Below are 26,451 nucleotides of genomic sequence, written 5' to 3'. Positions count from 1 at the left end.
ACCCACCAGCCACTCCTCGGAAGGAAGGTTGGGCAATCTACTTCCATAGTGATACCGCCTTGGAAACCCAAGGAGGGGTCACTATGAGTCGGGTCAGACTCGACGGCACATAACATCACTACAGAAATAGATTGCCCAGCCTTCCTTCTGAGGAGTGGCTGGTGGGTTTGAACCACCAGCCTTCTGGTTAGCAATCAAATGCCTTAGGCATTACGCTACCAGAACTCCCTAGATATACTGAATACAATCTACAGTTTAACAAATAAATAACTTGGGGATCTGTAAGAATCATTTAAGAAATCTAAAAGAATCTTCTAGGAATCTTGTAAAAATATAGATTGATTCAGAATATCTGAGGTGGAGATGCAAATTATTAGCAGGAGGTCAAACTGAATGAACCAGTTTCCAGCCCTGGTCGAAAAAACTTGTTTCCCACACTACATCATCTTGGCACCCTTGTCAAAAATCAGCTGCCATAAATGTGTATTTCCAGACTAAATCACACTCCCGTGATCTGTAAGTCTATGTTTATGCCAGCTCCACTCAGTCTTTATTACTGTTGCTTCTGGGTCAAGTGTGAGTCCTCTTTGTTTTTTGAGATTGTCTTGGCTATTCTGGATTCCTTCTATCTCCATATGAATTTTATGGTTTGTCAATTCCTAACCCCAAAAAAGACAGCTGGGATTCTGACAGGGATTGCATTTAATCTGTAGACTGGTTTGGGGAGTACTGCCATCTTTAACGATAATTCTTCCAATTCATGAATACAGCTTATATCTTTCTATTTAGGTTTTTCTTATTTAAGATGTTTTGTAGTTTTCAGCATGTAAGTCATACTTTTTAAAATTTATTCATAAGTATTCTTTATAATGCTGCTGTAAGTGGAACTGATTTTTGATTGTTCATTGTGTGTACAGAAAAAGAACTGATTCTCATATCCTGCAACACTGCTGAACTTATTAGTGGTAACAGTTTTTATGGTGTGTGGATTCCTGAGAATGTTGTGCATATAAGATCAATGTCACCTGCAACTAGAGATAGTTTTAATTCTTTCTTCCTTTGTATTTCATTTTCTTGCCCTGGCTAGAACCACCAGTACCACACTGAGTAGAAGCAGTCAGAGGGGACATACTTACCTCATTCTTGATCTTAGGAGGAAGCTTTCAACATTCCACCATTAAAAATGATGTCAGCTGTGGGCTTTTCTGTAGATGCCTTTTACATCAACTTGAGGAAGTTCCTTTCTATGCTTAATTTGTTGAGTGTTTTTATCACATGTAAGGGTGTTGGATTTTTCCAACCATTTTTTTTAATTTTGGTACATCTATTAAGATAATCCTGTTGCTTTTGTCCTTTATTATGGTATGTTATATTGGTTGATTTTTGAATGTTAAACCAACCTTGTCTTCTTGGATCAATCTCATTTGGCTTTGGCATATAATCCCTTTTCCTATTTTGCTGGGTTCTGTGTGCTAGTATTTTGTGGATAATTTTTGTGTCTATATTCATCCGAATAAAATGTAACTCACATACAAGCCAAATATTAATTCTACAAAATTATTTGTATGAGAACCATGAATCAATTAACGGCAGTTTAAAAAAGGCAAACCTGAAGAAAATAAATTATCAACACAGTATCTATATTTAGGCAAACCAAATAAGGAAACGATAGTATCAAAGAAAAACACATTGAAGCACTCAAAAATTCCCTAAAGTATTTCAAATAAAAACAGTCAAACGCACAGAGGTCTAAGTGCATCTCAGCTTTACTGGACCAAAAAGAGAGGGAGATGTGCTAGGAATACAAGTTGGTCGGCTGCTTCACCTCACACTGAATTTTCTGAGGAAGTTCAAACAACGAAATGACTTGCACAAAAAGCTTTGACCCCGCAGGTGGGTGCTCTGGTTTGGTGAGGAACAGTACACCCTTTTCTAATGTGGCGATGAGAATAAGCAGGTCGCTCTCTGGCTACAAGGCAATTTCTTCTTCCCTCCCTTCTGATAAAAGAGCATCCTTCTTTATTAGCCCTTGGATGATTTTCTTTGCCAGTGGAGGTGATTTAAAACTTCTAAATAGGTTGAACCTCAACACTTACCAAACAGTAGGTTACTAATTTCTGTGAAAATCAGATGTACCATTTCTTTCCAAGGTAAAAGCATTCCAGTTGAAGAAAACACATTTCCATGTTGAGTTCCTTGCTCACATCATCCATTAATATAGCAATTCTACCCACATAAGCCACGTAGGACTTGTAAGAGCAATTTCTTTTTAAGGCTTTAAAAGGCTCTGTGGACTTAAGTAACCCTTAAAACATGGGGATACAGAGGAGCATGAGCAGTTAACAAACACCAGTTTTTCTATTCAAAGACACCAAAGCCATTTCAGTAATACTATAAAGCAACAATTAATCCTCAGCAAGTCTACAAACTAATGAAAATAAATGGTTAGATAAGACATCATTCTTCCTCCAGCTTAGGGTTCTTGAGTCGGTGGCATCTCAGGGAACCTCACATGCTTATTTATTTACATCTGCTGATCTGGAAACAGGTGGCTTGTGCGACAGTCATTCTTGGGTCAGACACAATGTGAATTTGAAGAAAGAATTACTTTGAAACTGTAATTCTTCATACTTGCCCTGAATAAGTAGTACTGTGCTATTTATTACCATTAAATTCTGTAGAAAATGATGGTAGCGTGAGTGAGTCTGTTATAGATTCAAATGACCAGATAACCTTTAACAAAATCCCACAGTTTCTTTCAGACACCACTGACTAGACAGCACAGTGTGCTTCCTGCCGAGCTGTAAATGTCATATATGATTACTTGGCCATTTGGTGACATTAAGGCCCTCTTCCAGAACATGAAGCATGCCCTGAGACTAGAGAGCAGCCTGTAGTGACTTTGCACAACATCAAAGCTTCATACTGCTAAAGAAAACGAAAGAAAAAGAGAATTGTTTACACAGGAAAGCAACCCAAAGGCAAGAAGCAAACCACAATTATTAGTGAAAAGGATTAATAGCAACCTCAACAAAAGGAAAAAAATCACAGGGAACAATCTGTTTTTCTATACAATGTCCTCAACAGTTGAGATTTTGCTTTTTCCCCCATAATCTTTAATAATCGACTTCAGATTCTCATAGGGATAAAAAATAATGCTCATATTTGGAAACTCATTGAGATATTACTAACTTTTTCTACACAACTGATTCTACACAAGTCTATATAATAAACAATGCAAACTTGACATACCACCTGACAAGAAAATTACCTGGCCTGAAAAATGGCAAGAGCCAGATGTGGGAGGCATGTGAGTTTCGTGGTAAATGGTTTCCCCAAAGCTGGGGAAAAGCAACAGCTCCAGGTGCAAGGAGTCAACGCCTGCTCCAGCCAGCCATGCAGGCTGGCTGTGTGGATGGGTGGGCACTATAAGTAGCAGGTCTGAGGCAGCACACTGTGTGCACAGTCAAGCAGCTTCATGAACAGTATCCTGCAAGCACAGGCAGTTCAGCAGTTTGGGCAGATCAAGGGCCACTTTGCCAAGAAGCAGCCCTTTCATTCCTGCCATCACACAGAGACAACTTTTAAGTGCACAAAAGAAAAAAAAAGAACTATGACTTTTTTTAAAATGTTCTTTTGGCTTGTGCTTCCTAAACTCAAAAATGTGTCCAAGTTTCTACATTTGTTAATAGGAAGAAAGGAGCAGAGTTTACTGCTGATCTCACCAAACCCTCCATGGCTGAAGGCCGGAACTCAAGAGACACAGCTGTCAGTGAGATCTGCACGTACTTCATGCTTACAATGACAAGCTAAGTCCTGGGGCTGCACTGTAGTACACAGAACGCTACCGGTGCTACAGGTACAGTGTCTCACACAAGCCACAGCCCCAGCTTCAGGAAAGCCAGCCCTGGTGCCCACCAAGTTACCAAGAAACTAGACTGTTCACGGGCCAGACAACAGACACAACATGGAGTGCACCCACAAGATCACGTTCCACAGGACTGACCTGGAGAGCAGAAGACTCCTATGAAGCAAAGAAGAGACAATAAATATGGATAAAATGCCCAGCCACTCCTATGCCCCAGGCCAGAACACGGCCACTCTGTGCACTGAGGAATGGAGTTCAGGCTGTGAACTTGCACCCTCTTCTCAGGACTCGCCCTGGCACAAAGGGCATCCTGAACAAAGTGGGAAAACCCAGAGGAAAATGTAGCTGGATGAATGCTCCTTTTCTCAAACTAGTCAGGTGGAGAGGGAAGCAGATTTGTCAGAGGGAAACCAGGCATCGAGAACTACCCTGGAAAGCAGCACGGAGTATTGTCCTGGCCTTCAGCACAGAGACCCCATGCTCTGCAGAGTGGGTGAAACCCTGCTGTCAGCACAGGCCACAGCTCTGACCCATCCTTACCACAATCCCCCTCCAACACCAAGAGGCAGGCCTCAGGGATACAGTGAACCGTATTTTATCATCACTTACTGACAAAACAAATGGTCTTGGGCTTTAATTATAAATGAAATTTTTCTCATTAACAGTGGCCTGACAGTACCTTGGACATCTTTCATGATCCTGAGGGAACAGTTATTGAAGTGGTTTGTTGGCTTTTGTCCTTAGGCATATAAAATGACGTATGTGTATAGTACCCACATGTGCTCAAGCGCCAGAATACTGGCATTTTCAAGTGTAAAAGGCCATGCATTGCTGCCCACAGCATAACCTTCGGAGTGCTTGGCCCAGAAATGTTAACTCACACAGCTCTCTGATCACATTAAAATTCAACGGCTTAGGTCACAAACATCGACATCCCACAGGGAGAAACTAGGTCCCATGGAGTACGCCAGTCAGCACGCACTTGGAACTCATCCACAGATTAAAACACAAAGAGGTCATAGGTGCACACCCAGGCAGAGGGAAATGTCCAATCAGGGAACCTCTCCTTCAGCATATCCAGCTGGGGGGATCGCTTGTCTTCTCCAGAGAAATAGTGGCCAGCCACGGCCACAGTGACCATTCCTTCCGGCTGCTCTTCTGAGACCTGGCAGAGAAAATCAGTTAGCACCCTCTATTCCTGAAGTTGGAATTCTGAACCCCACATACTCTTGCTAAATAAATACCCCAAAAACCTGACCAGTGGTAACAATCAGTGCTGGGGATATCTCACCTGTACTTCGATCCAGAATTGCCATGGAGGGGCCTGCAGTCCATGGGAGTAAAATACAAAGTAGTCCCCACCTTTACTTGTGACTGGGTTGCCAGTGCCGAGAGACCACTGGGTGAGCACTGACCCTTTGTGAGTTCGGATATAGAGTGAGATATGGCTTGGGCCTGTGTGAGAAGAGAAAGGAGGCATGGTTAAAACAATCTTAAAATACCAACAAGAAAAGCAATGAACCCCCCACCTAAAACACCATGGAAGTTCATGCCTTGTATCACCTCACAGGTGCTCACTAACAAACCTCACGCAGGCCACCAGTTTGAGAGTCCATAAGCATGAACAAGAGTAGGGAACAAGAAGCAGAAAAGGCACAGACTTCACAATGAGAGAACCTGGGTTTACATCTTGGCCTTGCTACCTAATGGCTATCTGGCATCACCAAGTCACGTGATCTCTGAGTCAAAATTTTGTCACCTGTGAAATAAGAACTATTTGAGAGGATTATACTGGAGGAAGCATGTCGTGCTTTGGAAGACTGCAAAGTGCTGAGGCACTGAGCAGGATTATTGGAACAAATGGAGCTATATTTTTCAGGAAGGGTTGATATATAACACCTTAAATACTTTTTATCTTCCCTTTAAGCAGTAAGGTGAGAAACATCAGCTCAGAGCTCACAATTTAGCCATAAGAAAAAACAACTAGGAAAAATAAGCAGGGAGCTAAAGACAGTGGTGTCTGCTTAGGTCAGTGTCTTCCAATATTTCATCCAGAAACAATACAGAGCACCAAGCAAAAAGAAAACTAAATAAAAACTATACCTTCTGCCTAACTTAAAGAAGTCCACACTAATTGAAAAGCAATACTCAAGTGGCCAGAGTACAGTTTCAGGGAAGAGTAAAAGTAAAAACACAAATCATATCAGGAATGACAAAGGACATCACAGCAGATACTATACATTTTAAAAAGTCAGTATTAAGGGCTATTAGGAACAACTATATGCCAATAAATTTGCAAATTCAGGATAACTGGGCAAATTCCTTGAAGAATACTTAACCAACACTGTCACATCAATAAATACAAAATCTGCATTGCTCTTTATGTTATATATCATAATCATAATTTTTAAATTTCCCACAAAGCTTCCAGGCTTCAGGATAGCTTCACTGAATTTTAACAAATATTTAAGAAAGAAATAATGTCAATATTACACAAATTCATTCAGAAATCAGAAGAAAGTTTTTGTGTCATAAAATGGGCTACGAAAGGTAAGCAAAGCCACAATGTCTACTAATGACAGGCTAAACGCAGTTATGAACCTGTCTGACAATGAGCCAATACCTGACACTGTAAGATTTTCAGGAAGGCTCTTTAAAAATCATTACCGGCCTCACCTGCTTTTAAAAACACTGTAAGATCCTCCTGAGTTGCTGGTCACTATAATAAATTTTGAGAGGACAAAGTACATGCAACTTATAAAAATCTTTAAAATGAGTAAAGGAGAGAAGGAAAAACTATCATATGAAGTACCTGTTGCTTCAAAGGTCAACCTCCTAGAATCCCAGGGTGTCTGTTCTTTGGATAGAAGTCTGAAATGAGTACGGTCTCTTGGAGAAACTTCTGAGGCAGGAAGATACCAGTTTTTCCTATTAGGAAAGGCAGTTTCAATATTTGGATGCTTTACTAGTTGATAGCTATCCATCATTCATGCAGTGTTTGGAAAACATGAACAGTTTTGGAGATGACAAACAATGCCAATTCACAGCTCTGAAACTCAGGTTAATGTGTAAGAAAACATTCCCAAAGGTAAGAACAAAAGCATTAACTAGGTGTGATAGTGGGAGCTGTGTGTCCACTTGGCTGGACCACAATTCTGTGTGGTTTAAGCAGCTGTGATGTGATTATTCCCATGATGGGATCAGATGAGTATGTTTTAAGCAGCCAATCCATTGAAACGGAGTTTCCCTAGGGGTGTGGCCTGCTTCCAGTATATTTATGGACATCCTGGGAAAAGAGACATTCTTCTGTGGATCGGGATTCTGTTGTGCTGCCTACAATTGTCCATGAGCAAACAATCCCACCATTCATCCTGAAGATCTTGGATTTGTCATTCATTGGAGTCAATAGCCAGTATACTGCCTGCCAGCCTTGAGCTCCTCAACCCCTGCAGTTCCAAGAGTCGGGAAAAGCCTCCAGCTTAACGTTTGACCCAAGAACTTTGGACTTGCCAGCTTCTATAAGTGTGTGAACCATTTTCCTAAGGTAAATTTCTCTCTCTCTCTCTCTATGTATATATAAGCTTTACTGGTTTTGTTTCTCTAGAGAACCCAGTCTAACACACTAGGTGATCCTGATTTGCCTGTTGCAGTTGTTGGGTGCCATCGAGACGATTCCCAGTCATAGCAATTCCCCGTGACAGCAGAGCTGCACCTTAGCGTTTTCTGACTAATCTTTACAGAGGCAGACCACCAGGTCTTTCTCCTGAGGAGGCCCTGGATGGGGTCAAACAACCAACCTTTCAGCTCAGCAATCTTTCACTTCAAAAATATCTCAACCAAACCCACTGTCATTAAGTCAATTCTGGCTCTTAACAACCCTGAAGAACAGAGTAGAACTGCCCCATAGGCTTTCTAAGACTGTAAATCTTTATGGAAGCAGACTGCCACATCTTTCTCCCATGGAGTGGATGGTGAGTTTGAATCACCAACCTTTCAGCTAGCAGCCAAGTGAAAGGCTTAACTACTTAATCTTTCAAGCCTCATTAATCCTTCACTACCACACTGTAAAAACTTCCCAGAAATAAAACAAACAACTGGAGATTAATGCTTAACTGATATCTGTTAGATTAGTTAGGAGTGCCACCTTTTCTAAGTACTGGAATTTCCAGAAGAAAGACTTTTTAAGTTTGAAAAAGCAAAACTACTAAGTGCTTTATCTAGAAATAAAACTTTTGTAGTGATCAAAAATTAATTAACTAAATACTACTACCAATAGCAATTGACTTTTGTGCTAAGGAAAACAGTTAAAATAATAAAGTACTGATCTAGTGACAGGACTCGAGAACCAACCAAGCCCCAACTAAAGCAGAAAAGTAATGAACCAACTTGATCAGAAAATGCACTGGAAGATACCACGGGAAGCCACAGAGGGGTGCTGTCTCCTCACAGTGAGCTCGGATGGTATCGTTGATCTCAGGAATGTGTGGTGTGATGTGAGACATTCCAGTATAATCAAACCCATTGATCCATATTCCAGAGTCTCTTTTAGCCACATTTCCATCCAAGTCATGAAATGTCCTAGTCATATGCTGAAAAGAACAAGATTGATGGGGAAAAAAACTGTTATTTCAACCATTTCACCCACCTCCCCAGCCCAGATTAGCGAAAATGAGTCAGTCTGATGATATCAAGAAATGATGTGGGCACAGAGCAATGGGAACCTCAGACTCTGCTGGTGGGAGTGTGTGCTGGCCCAATCACTTTAGGGAACTGTGTGGCATTACCTGATCAAGTCACCATGCACATTCTCTTCAAGCCAGCAACCCCTCCTGAGTATATACATACCTTAGAGAAACTGTCACAAAGTACATAAATGTGGATATTGAACTGCATGTTAGTAAAAAGCTAGAAGCAACCCAAGTATCCATTAACAGTAGATAAATAAACAAACTGGGGCATCATCCTATAATGAAATCTGAAGCAGTGAAACATCATGAGCTACAGCAACACAAATCAATGTGGATGATTCTCATACATGGCTGAGCAAAAAATTCAAATGAGTACTTCAGGTTGGCCCTATCTGTAAAAAGTTCAAAAACAGGCAAAACTGTACAATGTTATAGATGTTATAAAGGGGACATATGTGGTAAAATAAAGACAAAGCAGGATTAACCCAAATTTGAAGATGGTGTTTGGGGGGTAGGGGGTTGTGGAGGATGTACAGGGAGCAGGAATGGAGGACATATTTGGCTTTTTAAGGTACTACTGATTGTCCTTCTTTTAAACTGGATAATGAATACACAGAGGTTTGTTTTATTACTTCTTACAACTTTTATTTACATATTTAACTTTCACATAAAAAAATAAAATCCCTACTATTTCAGATTAAAAGACACAAAGACTAGATCTCTCTTGAGATGTGAATTGGGGGGAAAAATCCTAAACATACATACGCACACATACACTCACGCATGGGCATGCGCATCCCCCCTTTCAGTGTGTGTTAAAAGAAGCTAATTCATGTGCACAAAACAACACGAACCACAGCTCACCTCTAGATGGCAGACTTGTGCCTAACAGAATTCTATGAAAAGGTACAGTGCTCCCATTGGAATAGCTTTATTAATAGCAGAAACCAGCCTGAAGAATATCAAACAGAAAAAAGGAGAAGAATTGCATAGGGAAAGGGTCCACAGACTACAGCCCACAAGCCAGGTCCAGCCCCTATCTATTTCTATAAATAAAGTTTTCTTGGAGCATAGTGAACCCACATTCTTATGTCTACAGCTGCTTTCATTGTAAAAGCAGAGATGGACTGTGTGATCTGCAAAGCCTAAACATTTATTATCTGACCCTGTATGGGAAAAGTCCGCCAACTCTTGGCCTAGGGAAAGTACAGCACCCCAAAACACATCAGAAAAACAAGACTTTTTAAAACTAAAATTCTCCTGACAGAATTATAAAAATTAGCCAACCACTGAAAGCACATTGAGCTGCCTTTAAACTAGCTGTGTTTCACTAAAGGTTTGGCAAATTGTAAAAATCTATCACACAAAATATATCACTTTGTCTCACAGGACAACTTAGTCAATTGGTATAACACAGTTCACAGAGATAATGTGAACTATGCTACTAAAGCTACTTTGGTGAGTAGCTTCTGGGGTCTCAAAAGCTTGTGAGTGGCCATCTAAGACACAACTATTGGTCTCTATTTGTCTGGAACAAGAGAATGAAGGAAACCAAAGACTCAAGAAATTAGTCCATGGAGCTAACAGCCCACATGAACCACGCACAGCCTCTTCTAGTCTGAGACCAGAACTAGATGGTGAGACTGAACAGAGACCCAATAGAAGGTCCCGGACAGGATGGGAGAAAAAGAGAGAGCAAAACTCAAATTCCTAAAAAAGGCCTGATTTACTGGACTGATAAGTTCAGAGGAACCCCCAGGACTACTGCCCTAAGATTCCCTTAGAACTGAGAACTGAAGCCTGTTGTTGTTGTTGTTGTTATATGCCATCGAGTCAGCCCTGACTCATAGCGACCCCTCCTTGGGTTTCCAAGGCAGTATCACTATGGAAGTAGCATTGCCCAACCTTCCTTCCGAGGAGTGGCTGGTGGGTTTGATCCGCCACCCTTCTGGTTAGCAGTCAAGTGCCTTAGCCACTATGCTACCAGAGCTCCCGAGAACTGAAGCCTAGACTCCTAGAAGTCACTTTTCAGTCAAATAATAAATTGGCTTATAAACTCTATCACCTATGAGCAATGTCCTTCCTTAAACAATCAACTATTTGAAACCAAATGGTCAACATTTACCCAAAAGGAAACGTGAAGAGGTGAGGGCCGGGGAGAGGGGGAGGTAGATCAATGGAAACAGAACAAACAGAATGGAAATAATGAGAATGCTGAGATATTGTGAAAATTATAACTGTATAACGGAAAACTGTATAAAGACTGCTAAAGGAGAACCCACTTTGTCATGTCAACTTTCCAGGCCTGCAAACCAGGAAAAGTTGGCCTTTTTTCAAAATTCCTTCTCTGGTATTTAAGGCACATCAGAATACGTACGATGACTAATCTTCCAAGGACCAACTATCTAGACTGTGACTCCTCTGGCTTTCCTGTGTGGCCACTCCAACACATCCACCAGAGAAGATGGCTGGAGGTGAGGCAACAACCTCTTTCCACTGCTTTACAGCACAGCTGTGAGAACTCTGGAGAAAAATCTGAAATTGAGACAAAGTTCTAAATCTCATTTTGTTAATCCCTTTCTAAGTTCCTGTATTTTCACTGTTACACAGAGCATTAGCTAATACATTAGCGAAGGTCAATATTATTAACATTTTAAAGTACCTGTCCTACTTTGCCAGACATTAAAAATGTCTGCAGACATTTTTACATTCTGTGTTTCTACAATACCACTATTGCCTGATGCCTATTTGCAGTTGTTTTTTCAAATCTGGGCTTTTTTATAATCCAGCCAGTAATAAAACAAGTGACCATTTCCAAGTCAGTCTCTTGGGAGATGAATATCTAGCCGATAAGAATGCCTCTTGATGGCCAGTCTTGTCCTTTCCTCATGCCACACACAAAACAGGCAAGTCCAATGAAACAGGTCAAAAGTAGAAAAGCCAGCTAGGTTTCCTGTTGACTTGTGAAGCCCAAATCTCAAAGAAGCGAAGAAAAGTGCCCTTACCTGCAGGAACACCCTCTTAGGCTTCGGGCTAGCAGGATCAGAGCTATAGGGGAAAAACGCTCCACTGCAGACAAGGAGGAAGGTAACAGCACAAACCAAAATTAAAGTTACTATGGTTCTTTTTGTGCTTTTGGCGAGGTAGATGAAGTTGATCTGAAACACAAAATAAGAACAATTATAGCACAGACAACTCATAGAAAGGTGCTTTTATCTCCCTTTATTTGTACAAGTATTCTAACAATGCAGAAAGTCTATCAGCATGTTCTAACACCTGCCAATACCCTAATGATGGATGACTTCTATCACAAATCTGTGCCTGGTAATAGACGCCTCCAATCTGTCAGGAAGATGCCCTTTCTGACAGGCAGCTGGAAGGTGGTAGAGAAAAAAGAAAATGAGCACACCAGCTAAACCATGACACACTGCTTTCCTTCTGTTCCTACTAGCACCCTGAGATAGTGAATGCTGTACAGCAGACCCTGTGTGACGGTGCTGTATGGCATCAAGGATTCACTATAACCCCAAAATCAAACCAAACCCATTGCCAGCGAGTTGATTCCAACTCACAGCAACCCTGTAAGACAGAGCAGAACTGTCCCATAGGGTTTCCAAGGCTGTGATCTTTATGGAAGCAGACTGCCACATCTGTCTCCCACAGAGGAGCTGGTGGATTTGAACCACTGACCTCCTGGTTAGCGGCTGAGCACTTTAACCACTACATCAGCCAGCCTCCTCACTAATAGCCAGAAAGCAGCTTTTTCAGCTTAAGCTGGCCCATTTCAGAAAAACTCAACTTCCACCCACAAGGCTTTTATAATGTGCCAAGATGCTGGGCTGATTCAACTCATGCTCAGAGGTGCCTTCAAGACTGCTGTGGACATGCGCTGGGGGAACAACTGCAAAGTAAAGCTGTCACCTCAGGTGATGAGTTAACTGGCACCAACACAATCACAACCACAAATCTAAACATGGGCAGTTAAGGAGAATGGCTCAGCCTCAAAGTGGGCATCTAGAAAATCCTAAACATGCTTCTGGTAACTTTTTAAGTAGAAGGAAATCCATAAAGAATACCCATGACTTACAGAACATGTCCACAGATCCCTCAGGGGTCTACAGGGTCACTTCAAGAAATGATGACCCGAACCCAGCTCCCCCCTTTGCCTTCTCACCATCCTCAGCCCTGAGGGTCAATAAGTAAAAAAGAACAGAAATATGAAAAGATTTTGAGATGGAAATGAAAAATTAAACAACTATTCGTATCCTGCCTTAAGGCATTTAACTGCTAACCAGAAGGCTGGCAGTTCAAACCCACCAGCCACTCCTCAGAAGGAAGGTTGGGCAATCTACTTCGGTAGTGACACTGCCTCAGAAACCCAAGGAGGGGTCACGGAGTCAGGTCTGACTCAAGGGCAGTGTGCTGTGTTTCTTGCGTATGTAAAGTTTAAAGGATTTTCTACAATAACCCATCCAGGGTCACGGCCACCAAACCAGCACTGGTCTTAGGTCAGAGAGCCTACATGTATACACAGCAAGTCCACAGAAATAAGCACCCGAGGGCTGAAGGCAGCGAATCAGTAGAACACAACATGCCTTGCTGCCCATTTCTCCTCACAGTTACAATGTGTAAAATGTGGCTCAGCAGAAGCTTCTAATATCCTGCCAGTAATGAACTTCCTCTCCACTGAAGGGTGATGAGATTAGTGGAGAGCCTCTTTTAAGTCAAAAAGCTCCTTGCGATAAGCTCTGGGTACTGCCGTTCCTAATCCAGCCAAAGATGTAAGCTCAGAGTGACCCTAGAGCCTCGGTTTCCACAGTCACGTTCCCTCTTCTCCAAATCACGAGCTTTATCTCTGCCAGCCCACCCACCTTCTGGTGATGGGGATGGATGAAGTGGCATCACAACGCAGAGGACAAGAAAGGGAATGGCCAGAAAATGACAACGTGTTGGGATGCCAGTGTCAACCACCCTTCCAACCCAACTTCTATCATAAATGTTGCATCTTATGTCAACCTGGGTTCTCAAAGAATCAAAATAAAATGACAAGAAAGCTGAGAGCAGATGCTGAGGCAATGGGTTTGGTTTGATTTTGGGGTTATGGTGAATGCCTTGATGCCATACAGCACCGTCACACAGGGTCTGCTGTACAGCGTTCACTATCTCAGGGTGCTAGTAGGAACAGAAGGAAAGCAGTGTCATGCTGTTTCTCTGAGAGTGCCCCCTTCTAACCCATGCCTACTAGTGGTACAGCTTCAGTGCTTCATGCAACAAGACAACCATGATGCCCCAGCAAAGACAAACTCCAGGGAATCTGTCAACCAATCACTTGACAGGAATTAAGTGCTTTCTACTGAATATATTTAATCAGTCCCCAAGGACTGAGAGAAAAGCTCTCTGAGGTACACACTGTGGTTGCATCTCCATTAACCAAGGAGAATGGTCTCTCTCCATTAACAAGCCACTCTCTCTAACAAGGCTTCACATAAACAAGGAAATAATGAAGAGGCAGTAACACAGCACCCCAGGGTGGCAGAGCTATCTCACATCAAAATGAAAACTGAATGAGGTTTTCAAGTATTCTAGAGAGGCATTCTTCTCTTAAGAGAGATTTCCTAATAAAATATAATTTAGAAGATAATGTACTTTAATCCTCTTACTTCTGCTTTCCAAGATTTTCATGCTTAAAGACATTTTCAATTTCCATAGAGAAAGTTTCCAGGGTTGGTTTTGTCCCCTTCCATATGATCATGGGACAGAACTGAAACGTTCTACATTTTTGTAATTTTTCATGGCTATCAATACCTTTGGGAGCTCTGGTGGTGTAGTGCCTAAGGCATTTGACTGCCAACCAGAAGGCTGGCAGTTCAAACCTGCCAGCCACTCCTAGGAAGGAAGATGGGGCAATCTACTGCTACAGTGACACTGCTTAGGAAACCCAAGGAGGGGTTACTGTGAGTCAGATCTGACTCGACAGCAATGAGTTTGGTTTTTGGTTTGGTATCAATAACTTGCATTAACTGACTAATATATACAGTGGGGTCCAGTTTATAACTCAGCTGACTTTAGATTAGAACCTAATCTATAGCCGGCAGAAACAGCAAACCTACCTATTAACATGTACAGAGGATATAAAGGCTTAATATTAAAATCAAAACAAGGAAGTCCTGCAGGCAAGAAGAATATTTAAGAAGTTTCCATTCATCCCTACAAATTCCAATGAGGGCTTAGTCATTATCTGTGGTAGTTGCTGTCAACTTGGCTGGGCCTGATTGAGTGGCTGGGCAGCTAAAAGTAGTTATTCCCCACACTGAGACTGGCAATCAACTCCATAGTGGAATCTACTGGAGCAGCTGAGTAGCCACTTTAGGGATGTGGGGTGCTTCCAGCATACAAGCAGCAGCTTTGAGGAAGGTCTCTAGCTTTTTGTCATGCTTGAACCCTACATGTAGCCGAGTCTTCACTCAGCAGCCTGCCATGCCCTGCCAATCCTGGGACATTTAAGGGACTTGAATGAATGGACTGCCATGTGTTCTGATAATATTGGGACCATGCCTTCTCACTTGTCGACCTAGGGTTTGTCAGCCTCAGGAGCAGCAGCTGCCTGAGTGAAGAGATGCCTCAAGCTTCAGTGGGCCAGGAGCAAGAGACATAACTGAAGTCCAAGGTCCAGGGGCTTCACCCACCCTAGATCCTGCCACCTGGAACTCAGGCATCTAGCCTCTGGAACTATAAGAGAACAAACTCCTGTTTGTTCAAGCCATCCCATTTGTGCTCAGAGCAGCACTAGGGAACCAAGCATTATCTTAAAGGTAAAATGGTTGGAATGCCCAGATTTTTTAGGACTATTAAAGCAGAGTTCAGACAGCAGTGTGCGTAAGAATTACCCTATAGGCTATATATACGTAAGCACATTATACAAGGCTTGTTGGCTACTTAAAGGATTTTCAAGGATAATGTTGACCACACGTGATATTCTTTCTTACCTTCTGTTTTTTATATTGTGGTAAACATACATGTAACAACAATCTCTACACCTATAACGCTCATCATGCTGTTCGTGCTGCTTCCACTTGAGCTGCCTTTACTGCTCCACTATGAAGGGCTCACCCTCAGCTCCGTGGGAAAAAAAATGCAATGACTTCACACATTGCTTTTTTTACTCAATCCTCTATCCTCAAGGCTCAGAGATGACCAAAGAGTATTCAGTGAGTAGTTCTTATGCTTAAGAACACCAATGACAAGAGCCACAAAACAGAGAACTGCCTCCCTTAAAGGGCCTGGCCAGGATCTCCTCTAGTGTGATCCTGGAGTGTGGCCACCACACCATACTGCTACCTGGGGTTTGCTCTGACAAAGAGGGGCTGGTTAAACTCTGTGTTGTCTTCTCTCCCCTCTGAAGGGTCTCAAAGGAAGAGGGGCAGGAACAGCCGAGGAAGGGATGGCTGAGGCAGGGACAGCCGAGGCAGGTCTCCCCCACATGGACAGCACATTGACACAGCACAATGAGGGCTGGCAAGGCCTGCAGTGCTCTTTTATAACCCAGCAACAAGGGTATGCTTGGGGTTCCTAAGTGTACTTTACCCAGAGACAGACTTGCTAAGTGAATGTTCCCCTGCTAGAAGCAAGGCAGTTGAATGATAATGGAGAAAATCTCATCAGAAGTTGTCTTCCTTCCTTAGTGCCAACAAGCACTAATAAAACTATCCTGTGTTTATTAGCATTTACCTCTAATCATTAAGTACAAATTGCATGATTAGAAATTATTCCAAGAGCTCATCTCCAATGAATCTCTACCAATTCTCACATTCTACAATAAATTCACATTCAGAAAGACTGAAAGGCTATTTGAAAAGAAGTATAATCAGAGGCTTTTGGGCAGGCATAAACAACCACCAAACAAAAACTACAAGCAAAATAAAAACAGCAACAACAAGCCCAGTCTACATTTTGTCACCACACTGAACCCACATGATGCATAGCCACTCAGGATGTCTTTGGCTTAAGAGTTTCTCCAACGAAAAGGCAGGGCTATTTCATAGACCCCTGGATGGCTAACTGTAGCATGTATTTGTATCAAAAAGAAAAACAAATTTTTTTCCTTACAAAATAGGAAGAGAGGATCATTATACAACCAGCTAGAATGGAAGCCAGCACAATGTCAGGTGGAATTTGTGAGCCACTCCTCCCGAGGATGGGGGTGAACATCTCGAACACTGCCCAGATGAGGTACAATGCATACAGGTAAGGGATAAACATCCCCAAAAGGTAAACCACCAAGAATTTTCCTCTGGCACCTAAGGAAAAGGAAAATACACATATATGAAATTCCACAGGCAGTTACAGATTTTCTGAGGATGGTACAGGAAGGGCAGTGTTTTGTTCTGTTGTACAGAAGGTTGCTATGAGTTAGAATCAACTCAATGGCACCTAACAACATGTGTACCCTGGCACCTAACATACATTATGTTAGATGTTCCTGATCAAAAAGGAGAAAATGCAGAACAGAATTTCAAATTCTCATGGACTCCAGACTTTCTGAAGCCACTGAGGCTAGATAAAGCCCCAAAACTATTGCCCTGTGATAATCTTTAAACCAAAAATATTCCCTGAAATCATCTTAAAATTGAACAACAGTTTAGCTTAACTAGTAAAGAATGTCTGCCTTGACCATTCTGCTCTTTGAAGCTCTGTCTATACAGGATCAAAGTGGCAACAACAACTAGAAAGGTTAGATAGGAACCTTAGGAGGCAGTCTGTTTACGTTAATATGGGAGGAACAACTCAGAAAAGGAGGGTGAGAATGGTTGCCCAACTTGAAGAAGAATGTAATCCATATCTCTGGATTGTACATGCAGAAATTGCTGAATTGGTATATGTTCGTTCTGCTGTGTATATTCTCAACAAAAATGAATTGTAAAAAGAAGACAACAATTAAGAAAAAGTGAGATGTGACTGCATATTATCTAATGAAATAAGATATTTTAACTTGCAAATTCAAATACAAATATGAATTTGTATACAAATACAAATATGAATTAAACAAAATACAAAAATATTAGCATGTGTTCATGAACATGAAATAAGATAGCATTAAGGCAAAAAACTATGTAGTCTGAAGATTAAAACAAAACAAAACAAAAAACTAGTATAGAAAAACCTACCCATCGAGATCAAAACAATAAATAATCCTTGCAAACTTTATCTTAAGTATCTTAAGGAGTTTTCCCCTTTTATTAAAGCCAACAGTATCCTACCATGCTGTTTAAAATCCTTGTGCATCAAAAGCTTTGTGAGCAGTGGAAATGCTACCCAGATGGTACTAAGAAACGCCAAGCAGAGTCCTTGGTAAGTGAGTATAAAAAGAGAAACGCAATGCACACACAGCGCGATGTCAAAAAACAGCTCTCCCAGATACTGGTCACTGGTATTCTGAAAGAAAAAAGGGAAAAGCAGTCTCTGTCACAGGTCATCTGGCAGATCTTGTGTTGTGGTCTCATCTCCATCACTCAGGAACACTGCATTTTGTTTAAATCTATCCTTTAAACTTCTAAGTAAACCCAGACAAAGCTACTAGTTATGATGAAGTAATAAAACTGCTGCTCAGGAAAAGAGACGTTAACAAGATAGAATAAAACACAATGTCATCACTCATATTTAATTTGTGCTGTTCCTCCACAGGGCTAAAAGCAACATTTGAAAATGTTCTAAAACAGGGTAGGAAAAGAAAAGGATTCCCCTAAAAACATTAATCTCTGAAGCTTTCTGCTTATGCAACTTCCCCAAAACCGTTTGGAGCACACTGGAGAAAGGGCCCAGGAAGGAATGGTACCAGCCTCTGCAGTGCCCCACAGCATGCTGGGAAAACTGCAAGGCCTCTAGAACTCATAGCCGTGGGGGCTTTGCTTGATATTTCTGGCCTTTTCCATCTCCAACTGGCTTTGCAGTATGTTTACTCCTGCCTGTATTCTTGGAATAAACAGTGGAGTGGCACAGTAGTAAGCACTCAGCTGCTAACCCAAAGACTGGCGGTTCAAACCTACCAGGCACTCTGAGAGAGAAAGATGTGGTAGCTGTCTTCCATAAAGAATAAAGCCTTGAAAACCTAATAGGGAAGTTCTGCTCTATCCTATGTTGCTATGAGTCAGAATCAACTCAACAGCAAGGGTATTCCTGAAACTTGAATGTTATAAAATTTGGACAATACTTTGTTAAGACTTGAAGTATGAGGGTTCCTGTGCAGCGCCCTGAACTCTCAGAGGAAATGGCTATGTGAACTTAATACGTTTTACCACCCGCTTAAGTGATTCTATTAACACAAACATGAAAGTTATAATTACAGTACAGAAATACTAAAAGGGACATAGAAATATGTATGCTTTCTCTCCCCTGCCTTCTCATTCCCAGGGCGTGTTTGTTATAAGGGATCCTACTTCAAGAGTGGAAAAGCGTCTCATTCGCATGTTTCCAAACCAAGCTGTTCATTTGACAAAGCTCCTTGGATGATGAAGGAGAGGCTATCATTGTTAAATATTTAAATGTTTAACACCAAGAGACTTGGTTTTTAAAAAGTAATTCTCAGGAGTCAATCTGAAGTTGAATACCACTCAGATATTTAAAAACAAAGATCTCAACAGGAAAAGTGTAATAACTGAAAATGTTTTACATGAAATACCCAAATATAAAACCTCGTTGCTGTTAAGTCAATTCCAACTCACAGAGACCCTATAGAACACAGCAGAACTGCGTCATTAGTTTGCAAGCTATAATCTTCACAGAAGCAAACTACCTCCTCTTCCTCCCATGAAACAACCAGTGGGTTCGAATTGCTGACTTTTAGGTTAGCAGCCAAGCACTTAACCACTGTGCCACTAGGGTTCCTACTCAAAGATAAAACATCCTTCAAATCTAGTTTCCATGTCCTCATCTCTATTGATCCCTCTCAACTCTGCCTCCTTTCCAATCCATTCTCTATAGCATTACCAGAGTCCTCTTTCTAAATTACAAATTCTCTTATTCACTCTGCCACCCAGAAAATTTCAACAGGGGCCCCTCAGGTTTTAAAGTTAATGCTCCAACTTCACCCTCTCCCTGCCCAACTTCTCCAGCTATTTGGGCTGTCACCCTACGTCTTTGCCACACTGGGCTGTCACCCTATGTCTTTGCCACACTGAACAATTTATTGACTGTGACCCCTATATATCTTATATAAGATAGAATAGTATCAATGCTATCACTTGCATTTAATCTGTGCTCTTCCTCCATGGGGCTAAAAGCAACCTTTGGAAATGTTCTAAAATAGAAATGTCCTCCATCTGGCAAACATTTCCTGAAGTCTATAGCATAATCTATCTCTCCTTTCCTGTGCTCCCATGACACTGGGTATGTATCACTCAATCTTGCTCCATCCAGTGCTCTGCAGACACTATACAGCTTTACCATAGTCCTGCATGAAACTGTAAGCTCCCTGAAGACTGAGACCACATCCCATTAGTCTCTGTCCCATGCATTCCAGAGGCTCAGAGAACATTTACAAAATGAAAATGAAACACATTACTCTTTCCATTATGCTTTCAGCCCAAGGTTTTATGACTCTACTCTTAAAATCAGTAAAAGTAGATGGAATTTACTAAGCATTTCTGCCTGCAGCCTGGCCAACACCAATAGTTAGCCACAGTCAGGTTACATAGAGTTGCATGGTGAATAAATGTGTGAAATCGATCCTTGTGGGGTAATTCTTTTGGAAACTAAAGTTTCCAGGATTAAAGTATTAGCTCAACCATAAGCAGGTGGCTAACCTCAAGTGTCTTTCTTCAATAGGGCCTGCTTACCTGCAGGGGCCCGCTGGACCATATGCCAATCCAGAACAGTAACCAAGCACATCTATGTGGAATAATGCTAGGTCTTTGCTCTAATCCTTAGCAAGACAAACTGGAAAAGCCAGTGTATGCTGGTTGTCTTGAAAATTGTGGAACTAAGAAAGATTCTTCCCTTTTAACTCACTTCGAACCTCAGAAACCATGGCTCTCTAAACCAAACCAAATCTACTGCCATCAAGTCAATTCCAACCAGTGACCTTACAGGACAAAGTTGAACTGCTCCATAGGTTTCCAAAGCTGTAAATCTTTACAGAAGCAGAAACCTCATCTTTCTCCCATGGAGCAGCTGGTGGGTTCAAACTGCCAACCTTTTGGTTAGCAGCCCAATGCTTTAACCACTGCACCACCAGAGCTCCTATGGCTCTTTAATTTGTGTAATTTTTTAAATCCTATTATTTCATAACCCCCAATTCCTAATCTGGGAGCTCTGGTGGCATAGTACCTAAGGCACTTGACTGCTAACCAGAAAGTTGGCGGTTCAAACCCACCAGCCACTCCTCAGAAAGAAGACTGGGCAATCTACTTCTGTAGTGATACTACCTAGGAAACCCAAGGAGGGGTCGCTATTAGTAGGAGATGACTCAATAGCACATAACAACAACAATTCCTAATTTTACTTTTACCAAATAAATGTACACAGTTGAAACCATAATATGGTGACATTCTCTAAATGGGCACTGGTACATCATTTTGGGACTCTGTCACCTTTCCCTCTTTTTCCTTTAGCAATGTGTCCTACACACATATGCTATCAGCATCTGCACCAACAACATACAGGTAGGTATAAAGAAAAAGTGAAGGAAAACTGAAGAGAAAAATCAGTTTTCAGTGCAAAATTATTTCAGTATTCTTACTGTGTGTCAGTGCTGTAAGCCAGACATGACTAAATATAGGGGCGACAGCAAAAAACAAAACAAGCACTGCCCTCATGGAGCTTACAGTCCAATGGAGAACATACATTCAAACAACATAAATCTCTGGGTGAGCCCAGGGAAGGTGGTGTAATCAAGCATGTAGTTACACAAACAGCAGGGTTAGCTGAGGCAGGAGGTTGTGCCAGCAAGGCTTGCTGCCACTACCACCCAAACACTGCTTACAGCCCAGTCTCATAACCTCATTGAAATTCTGTAACCCAGCCCTCACAGTAAGAAGTCTTTCAGAAAACTAACTAGGCAGAACAAGTTCAAAGGTCCAAACACAGTGACTCCCACTTGAGTTTGCTTCATCCTGGAAGGCAGCATTTGAAATCAGTAAGTATATCTACCACTTACCACATAATAAAATCTTTTGGCGAGGGTGTGTATGAATATTATTTTGGCTACAGCTGCAGCTCCATACAGACAAACGGAAACATAGAAGTGGTTGTACCATGAGAGAGACTGTCCGATAAAAGAGATAAACACTGCTATGATGAGAACAGTGACGAGGCTGGTAAACCAGCTTATCAGAGTGATGCCAAGCCCACAGAAGAAGTCCTTCGTGTAGTGAGCAGCTGATGAAAAGAAAACACAGAGCTGAGATCTTCATGAAATCAATTCACATAATTAGTCAATAGAATTAATGGTATAAACATTAAAACAAAAAAATTCATCACTGTAATTGAAATTTCCTACTGCTGAGGTTTGTTAAGCACTAGGTAAGGTCACAGGGAAAGTATCAAAGAGTAACTTTCAAGTATTATTTACTGGTTAAGGAGCTCTGGTGGTGCAGTGTTTAAGCATTCAGCTGCTAATCAAAAGGTTGATAGTTCAAACTCACGAGGAGACAGATGAAATAGTCTGCTTCCACAAAGATTTACAGCCTTGGAAACCCTATAGGGCAGTTCTACCCTGACCTAAAGGGTGGCTGTGAGTCAGAATCAACTCAATGGCAGTGGGTAATATTTAATGGATGTTGACGCATACTAAGGAGACCAAGTAAAGTCTTCCAGGAATAGCTCAAACACATCTCTGACAAAAAGTAGGTGGTCTTAATATTTACCACCTTTGGGGTGCTTTCTGTATCAAAATATTAGCAAAGTTCCATATAAAATCTTGCCAAAAGATGCTAACACAGGAAGACGAAGAAGCATGGGGAAAATAACTAGGGAAAAGGATTATTTAAATTGCTGCTAAGTATTTTATCTTGTAACAGCAGATATTAACTAAGATGATGATGAAACATTTCAAGGAGAAAAAAGCCAATTTAACCAAAAGCAGTTCATGCATTGTCCAAGGTGCTATCAGTCTGTAGCATGGACAAGACTTTTTAATGAGACTTCTCATTAAAAATCTATGCAGTCCAGTTTTCAACAGCTCCTACATGGTACTTCCATGGCGTGTGAAAGCACATACACATTGCCTACTTCACCAAGACCAAAAGCACAATGAGCATATTAATTTGATAATCATGTAGGAATTCTTTACAACTACAAATCATGTTACTTTTTTCAGATTTTTAACTTCCTGGAAGGATACAAGCAGCATGACTGAAAAACTTCAGGCAAATTCCATACCCAAGCCAGTATACACAGTTGTGGAGAGCAATACTTACTCTTATGTTTGGGCTGCAACAATTTTTTGCCCAGGTACAAAACAACAGCCATGAACACCACGTAGTTAATTATCGAGCCAACACGGGAGGGGTAGGCAATGACGAAAAGGCCAAACACATCAAAGAAGACCATATTCCCATGTTGATACTTGGAGGAAGAAGCCAGCATATCAGATGTAGCGAGATATTTAAGAACTGCTAAAATGTTATCACCTATTAGTGAAGAGAAGGTAGGTAACACTCAAATTATCTGTACGTGATTTACATGTACAACTACATAAAACAGAAATAAACTCCACTGCTTGAGTAAAGAAACAGCCAGAAAGACTGTGAGCAGAAAGAGCTTTCTAGCATCCTATGGCTTTCTCCTTTCTTTCTGAAAGTCTTCAATAACGTCCATGCCCACTATTCCATTTCTTCTCAATTTATAAGCTCAGTCAACAATAATCTGGTCTTGGTCCTTTCCCCTCTACGAATTATTCTCTACGATCAATTGTACCATCCCCATTGATAAACCCAATGGCTGCTTCTCAGTCCCCATTCATTCATATACATACACACACACATACACACATATATATGTACACACACACATATAAAAACATACATATACACACACATACACATATATATTTATGGTACCAGGCTCTGTTCTAGATACCAGAAATTCAGTGGTGAACCAAGAGACAGAGATCCTTGATGAGGTTCACAGACACCAAACAAGTTGTTTCAAGCATGCTGAATTAATAGAAAGATGTAAAACATGCTATGGGAACATCCCACTGGAGGCTGATGGAATTTGGGAAGTAGGGAAGCATCCCTGAGGAAGTGATATTTATAGCAAAAGGATGAATAGAAGCTAGCCATGCCAGAGTGGGATCCAGACTGAGAACTGTGTGGACAGAGGGCCTGGGGAGAGGAAGAGTTCCAACAGAAAAGTCCTGAATGAGGACATTCTTCAACAATAAAACCAGAGAGGCAGACAGAGCCCTGGCAGGCAGAACCTGGCACATCAGCAATCTATGATGAATACCTGTTACATCAATGAATGAATGAATGTATCTGAACTCTAACGTAGGAGCATGAGGCCTTGGCTGGTCTGCATTTCTTCCTGCTGCTCAGCCCATCACTGACTTTCTCTTCCTTTGCCTTCTAACCCACTGCATGGTCTCAGCCCCGGCTCTCTTTCATGGGCATCTCCATCTGCCTCCAAATCTGCTTTCTGCAAAGCTCCATCCTAGCCCTGTCCTCCCCTTCACTTCCCTCTGGAAAACCCATTTCCTTTCTCCACACCCACACCCCTATGCCCAGTTTACAGGAGGTCCAATCCTGCAGCTACAGTCACCTAGATGCACATGCTCACCTGGCTGCTTCACAGGCCCTGTTGTCTGTGTCCCCCAGAGTGCATGGTCCCCCTTCTCAATGACCACTCTAGATGAGAGGTGCCTACCCACTTCCCCACCATGGCCAGCAGACTTTATATTTTGTGACTGTCACTGCCACAGTCCATCTGATTCATGCTTTCTACTTAATATCAAATCTTACTGAATTTGCCGTCAAAATGTGTCTAATTTGCCATTGCTCTTCTTCATTTCCACCTTCTGTCATCGGTACAACCTAGAACTCAGTATTCCCACTTATATCACTGTGAGAACATTCAAAACTGTCCTGACTCCTAGGTCTCCCTGACAATCCACACCACACTGCAGCACCAGACACCGAGCATCTAAACCATCTTACCCAGTTCACTGATGCACATAGGCTTTCAGTGGTTCCTTATTTCTACTTGTTCACTTTTGAAGCCTTCTACAATTGTCTCTGCTTACACTCTACCTCACTCTTCTATTTCTGAAAATGCAATTTCTGTTCCAGCCTCACAGTCTACTCATCAACACCCCCACACATACATCTACATACACTGTGCTCTTGTGTGGAACGACTACCAACTCTTTAAGGCCCAGCATCAGATTCACCCCAGCACCTCACTCCCTTGCCCCATGTCCTCCTCTGGTACCCGTCCAGTAACTGCCTCACCTGCCCTCACCACCCAACCCTGGATCAATGTTATTGTTCCCTTCTATGCCTGGGAAAGCTTTTCAAAAGCATGTGCAGGTGCCTCCTCAAAGACTTCACCTGGGCTGCATTCTTGTTGTTCAGCAAGCCTACAGCAATTCCAGGCCAGTTCCCTTACCATGGGCAGTCCTAGGTTTTAACTGCTACAGCAAGCTGCAATGCTAAAATTTAGTCCCTATCCCCATTCCATTGCCCTATCTCAATCACATCCCACACTGCCTGATGGGTTTACAGATCATCCCTCACACTTGGTCTTTTGATGTATCAAAAGTCTAAATGGGAAGGGAGAGAAAAATAATGTACAAAATTCAAAATCATAAAAAAAACCAGACTTCTTGGTCTGACAAAGACTAGTGGAACCCCAGAGACTACCCCTTTGTTTGCCCAAAAACAAAGTTCAGAATGCAGGAAGGGGCAGGAAAGAAGGACAAATGGAAATGGGGAACCCAGGGAGGAAGAGAGAAGAAAGAGTTCCATTACATTGAGGGTACTGCAACCAAAGTCACAAAACAAAATGTGTATAAATTGTTGAAGGTAAAACTCAGGTGATCTATAAACTTTTCCCAAACCCACAATAAAATAAATGAATAAATAAAATGATCCTGACTTTGGAGGGGGAGGTCTAAATGAGAGTACCAACCTGCTCGCTGAATGGAATCTGTCAGAATTCTGTCTGCTGTGTCATACTTAGTGTGATAAATGTATCCATTCTCAATAAAAGCTAGGTCTATCCCTAAGACATACAGAGAAAAAACAAAATTATTTTGCCTTAAAGATCAACCTTGTTTAAGATGTTAGTTTAATGTATTCAATTCCTAAAAAGTAAAATGTTCAGACAGTGGCATGATTGTTGTGACATTTATGAACGACCGACTGAACTCTCTTCCACATTCTTAGAGAACCCACAGCAGCAGCACATAATTCAATACATGATGATGAAGAAAGTACACACTCCACGCCGCATAGAAAGAGGTGGAATGCAGAGTATTGGTGATTATCAGAAGTTTTCCATCTATATCCTTGCCAGGCAAAAGCTAAAAATTTTAACTTCATATAAAGCTGGGCAGGTTGGTAAGGAGTTGGCAAAGCAAGATAACAACAAAATTCAATGACCAGCCTTCAGGAATGAAGTGCTAAACAATTCTCCCCTGTTCTTCAGTCATATTGTAGGGCAAGATGACATGTTCTAGAGGAGGCAAGCAGTTAAATTAGTGTGAAGTTTATACCACAAGAAAAACATTGTGAGTGCTGTTGAGTCAGAATGCACAGCTCTCAGACAAAATTTTCTCTCAGAAAATGGTATTTACTCAAAACTTCCAAAAGGTCGCAGGGGACATCAAGCTCAATTGGCATAACATACTATACAAAACATTGTTCCACCTCCTACTTTGGCGAGTAGCGACTGGGATCT

General features: G+C 41.6%; 1 protein-coding gene across 1 annotated transcript in view; it reads right to left on the bottom strand.

The window, feature by feature from the left end:
* Positions 1-4,868: 4,868 nt before the first annotated feature.
* The window catches only part of ERMP1 (endoplasmic reticulum metallopeptidase 1), a 70,290-nt gene continuing 48,707 nt past the window's right edge, over positions 4,869-26,451 (bottom strand). The window contains exons 6-15 of the mRNA XM_007946325.2: positions 25,681-25,773; positions 22,968-23,180; positions 21,707-21,927; positions 17,814-17,988; positions 16,663-16,853; positions 11,562-11,714; positions 8,255-8,457; positions 6,681-6,796; positions 5,160-5,323; positions 4,869-5,033 (exon numbers count right to left, since the gene is read on the bottom strand). Of these exons, the coding sequence (XP_007944516.2) occupies positions 4,869-5,033; positions 5,160-5,323; positions 6,681-6,796; positions 8,255-8,457; positions 11,562-11,714; positions 16,663-16,853; positions 17,814-17,988; positions 21,707-21,927; positions 22,968-23,180; positions 25,681-25,773 (1,694 nt within the window). The remainder of the gene's footprint in view (positions 5,034-5,159; positions 5,324-6,680; positions 6,797-8,254; positions 8,458-11,561; positions 11,715-16,662; positions 16,854-17,813; positions 17,989-21,706; positions 21,928-22,967; positions 23,181-25,680; positions 25,774-26,451) is intronic.

This window comes from Orycteropus afer, unplaced genomic scaffold (genome assembly GCF_000298275.1).
Source record: "Orycteropus afer afer isolate SDZICR_OR568_19922 unplaced genomic scaffold, OryAfe1.0 scaffold00156, whole genome shotgun sequence".
Lineage (NCBI taxonomy): Eukaryota > Metazoa > Chordata > Mammalia > Tubulidentata > Orycteropodidae > Orycteropus > Orycteropus afer.
The sequence above is the reverse complement of the archived record's forward strand: the minus strand, read 5'-3'. Positions and strand labels throughout refer to the sequence as shown.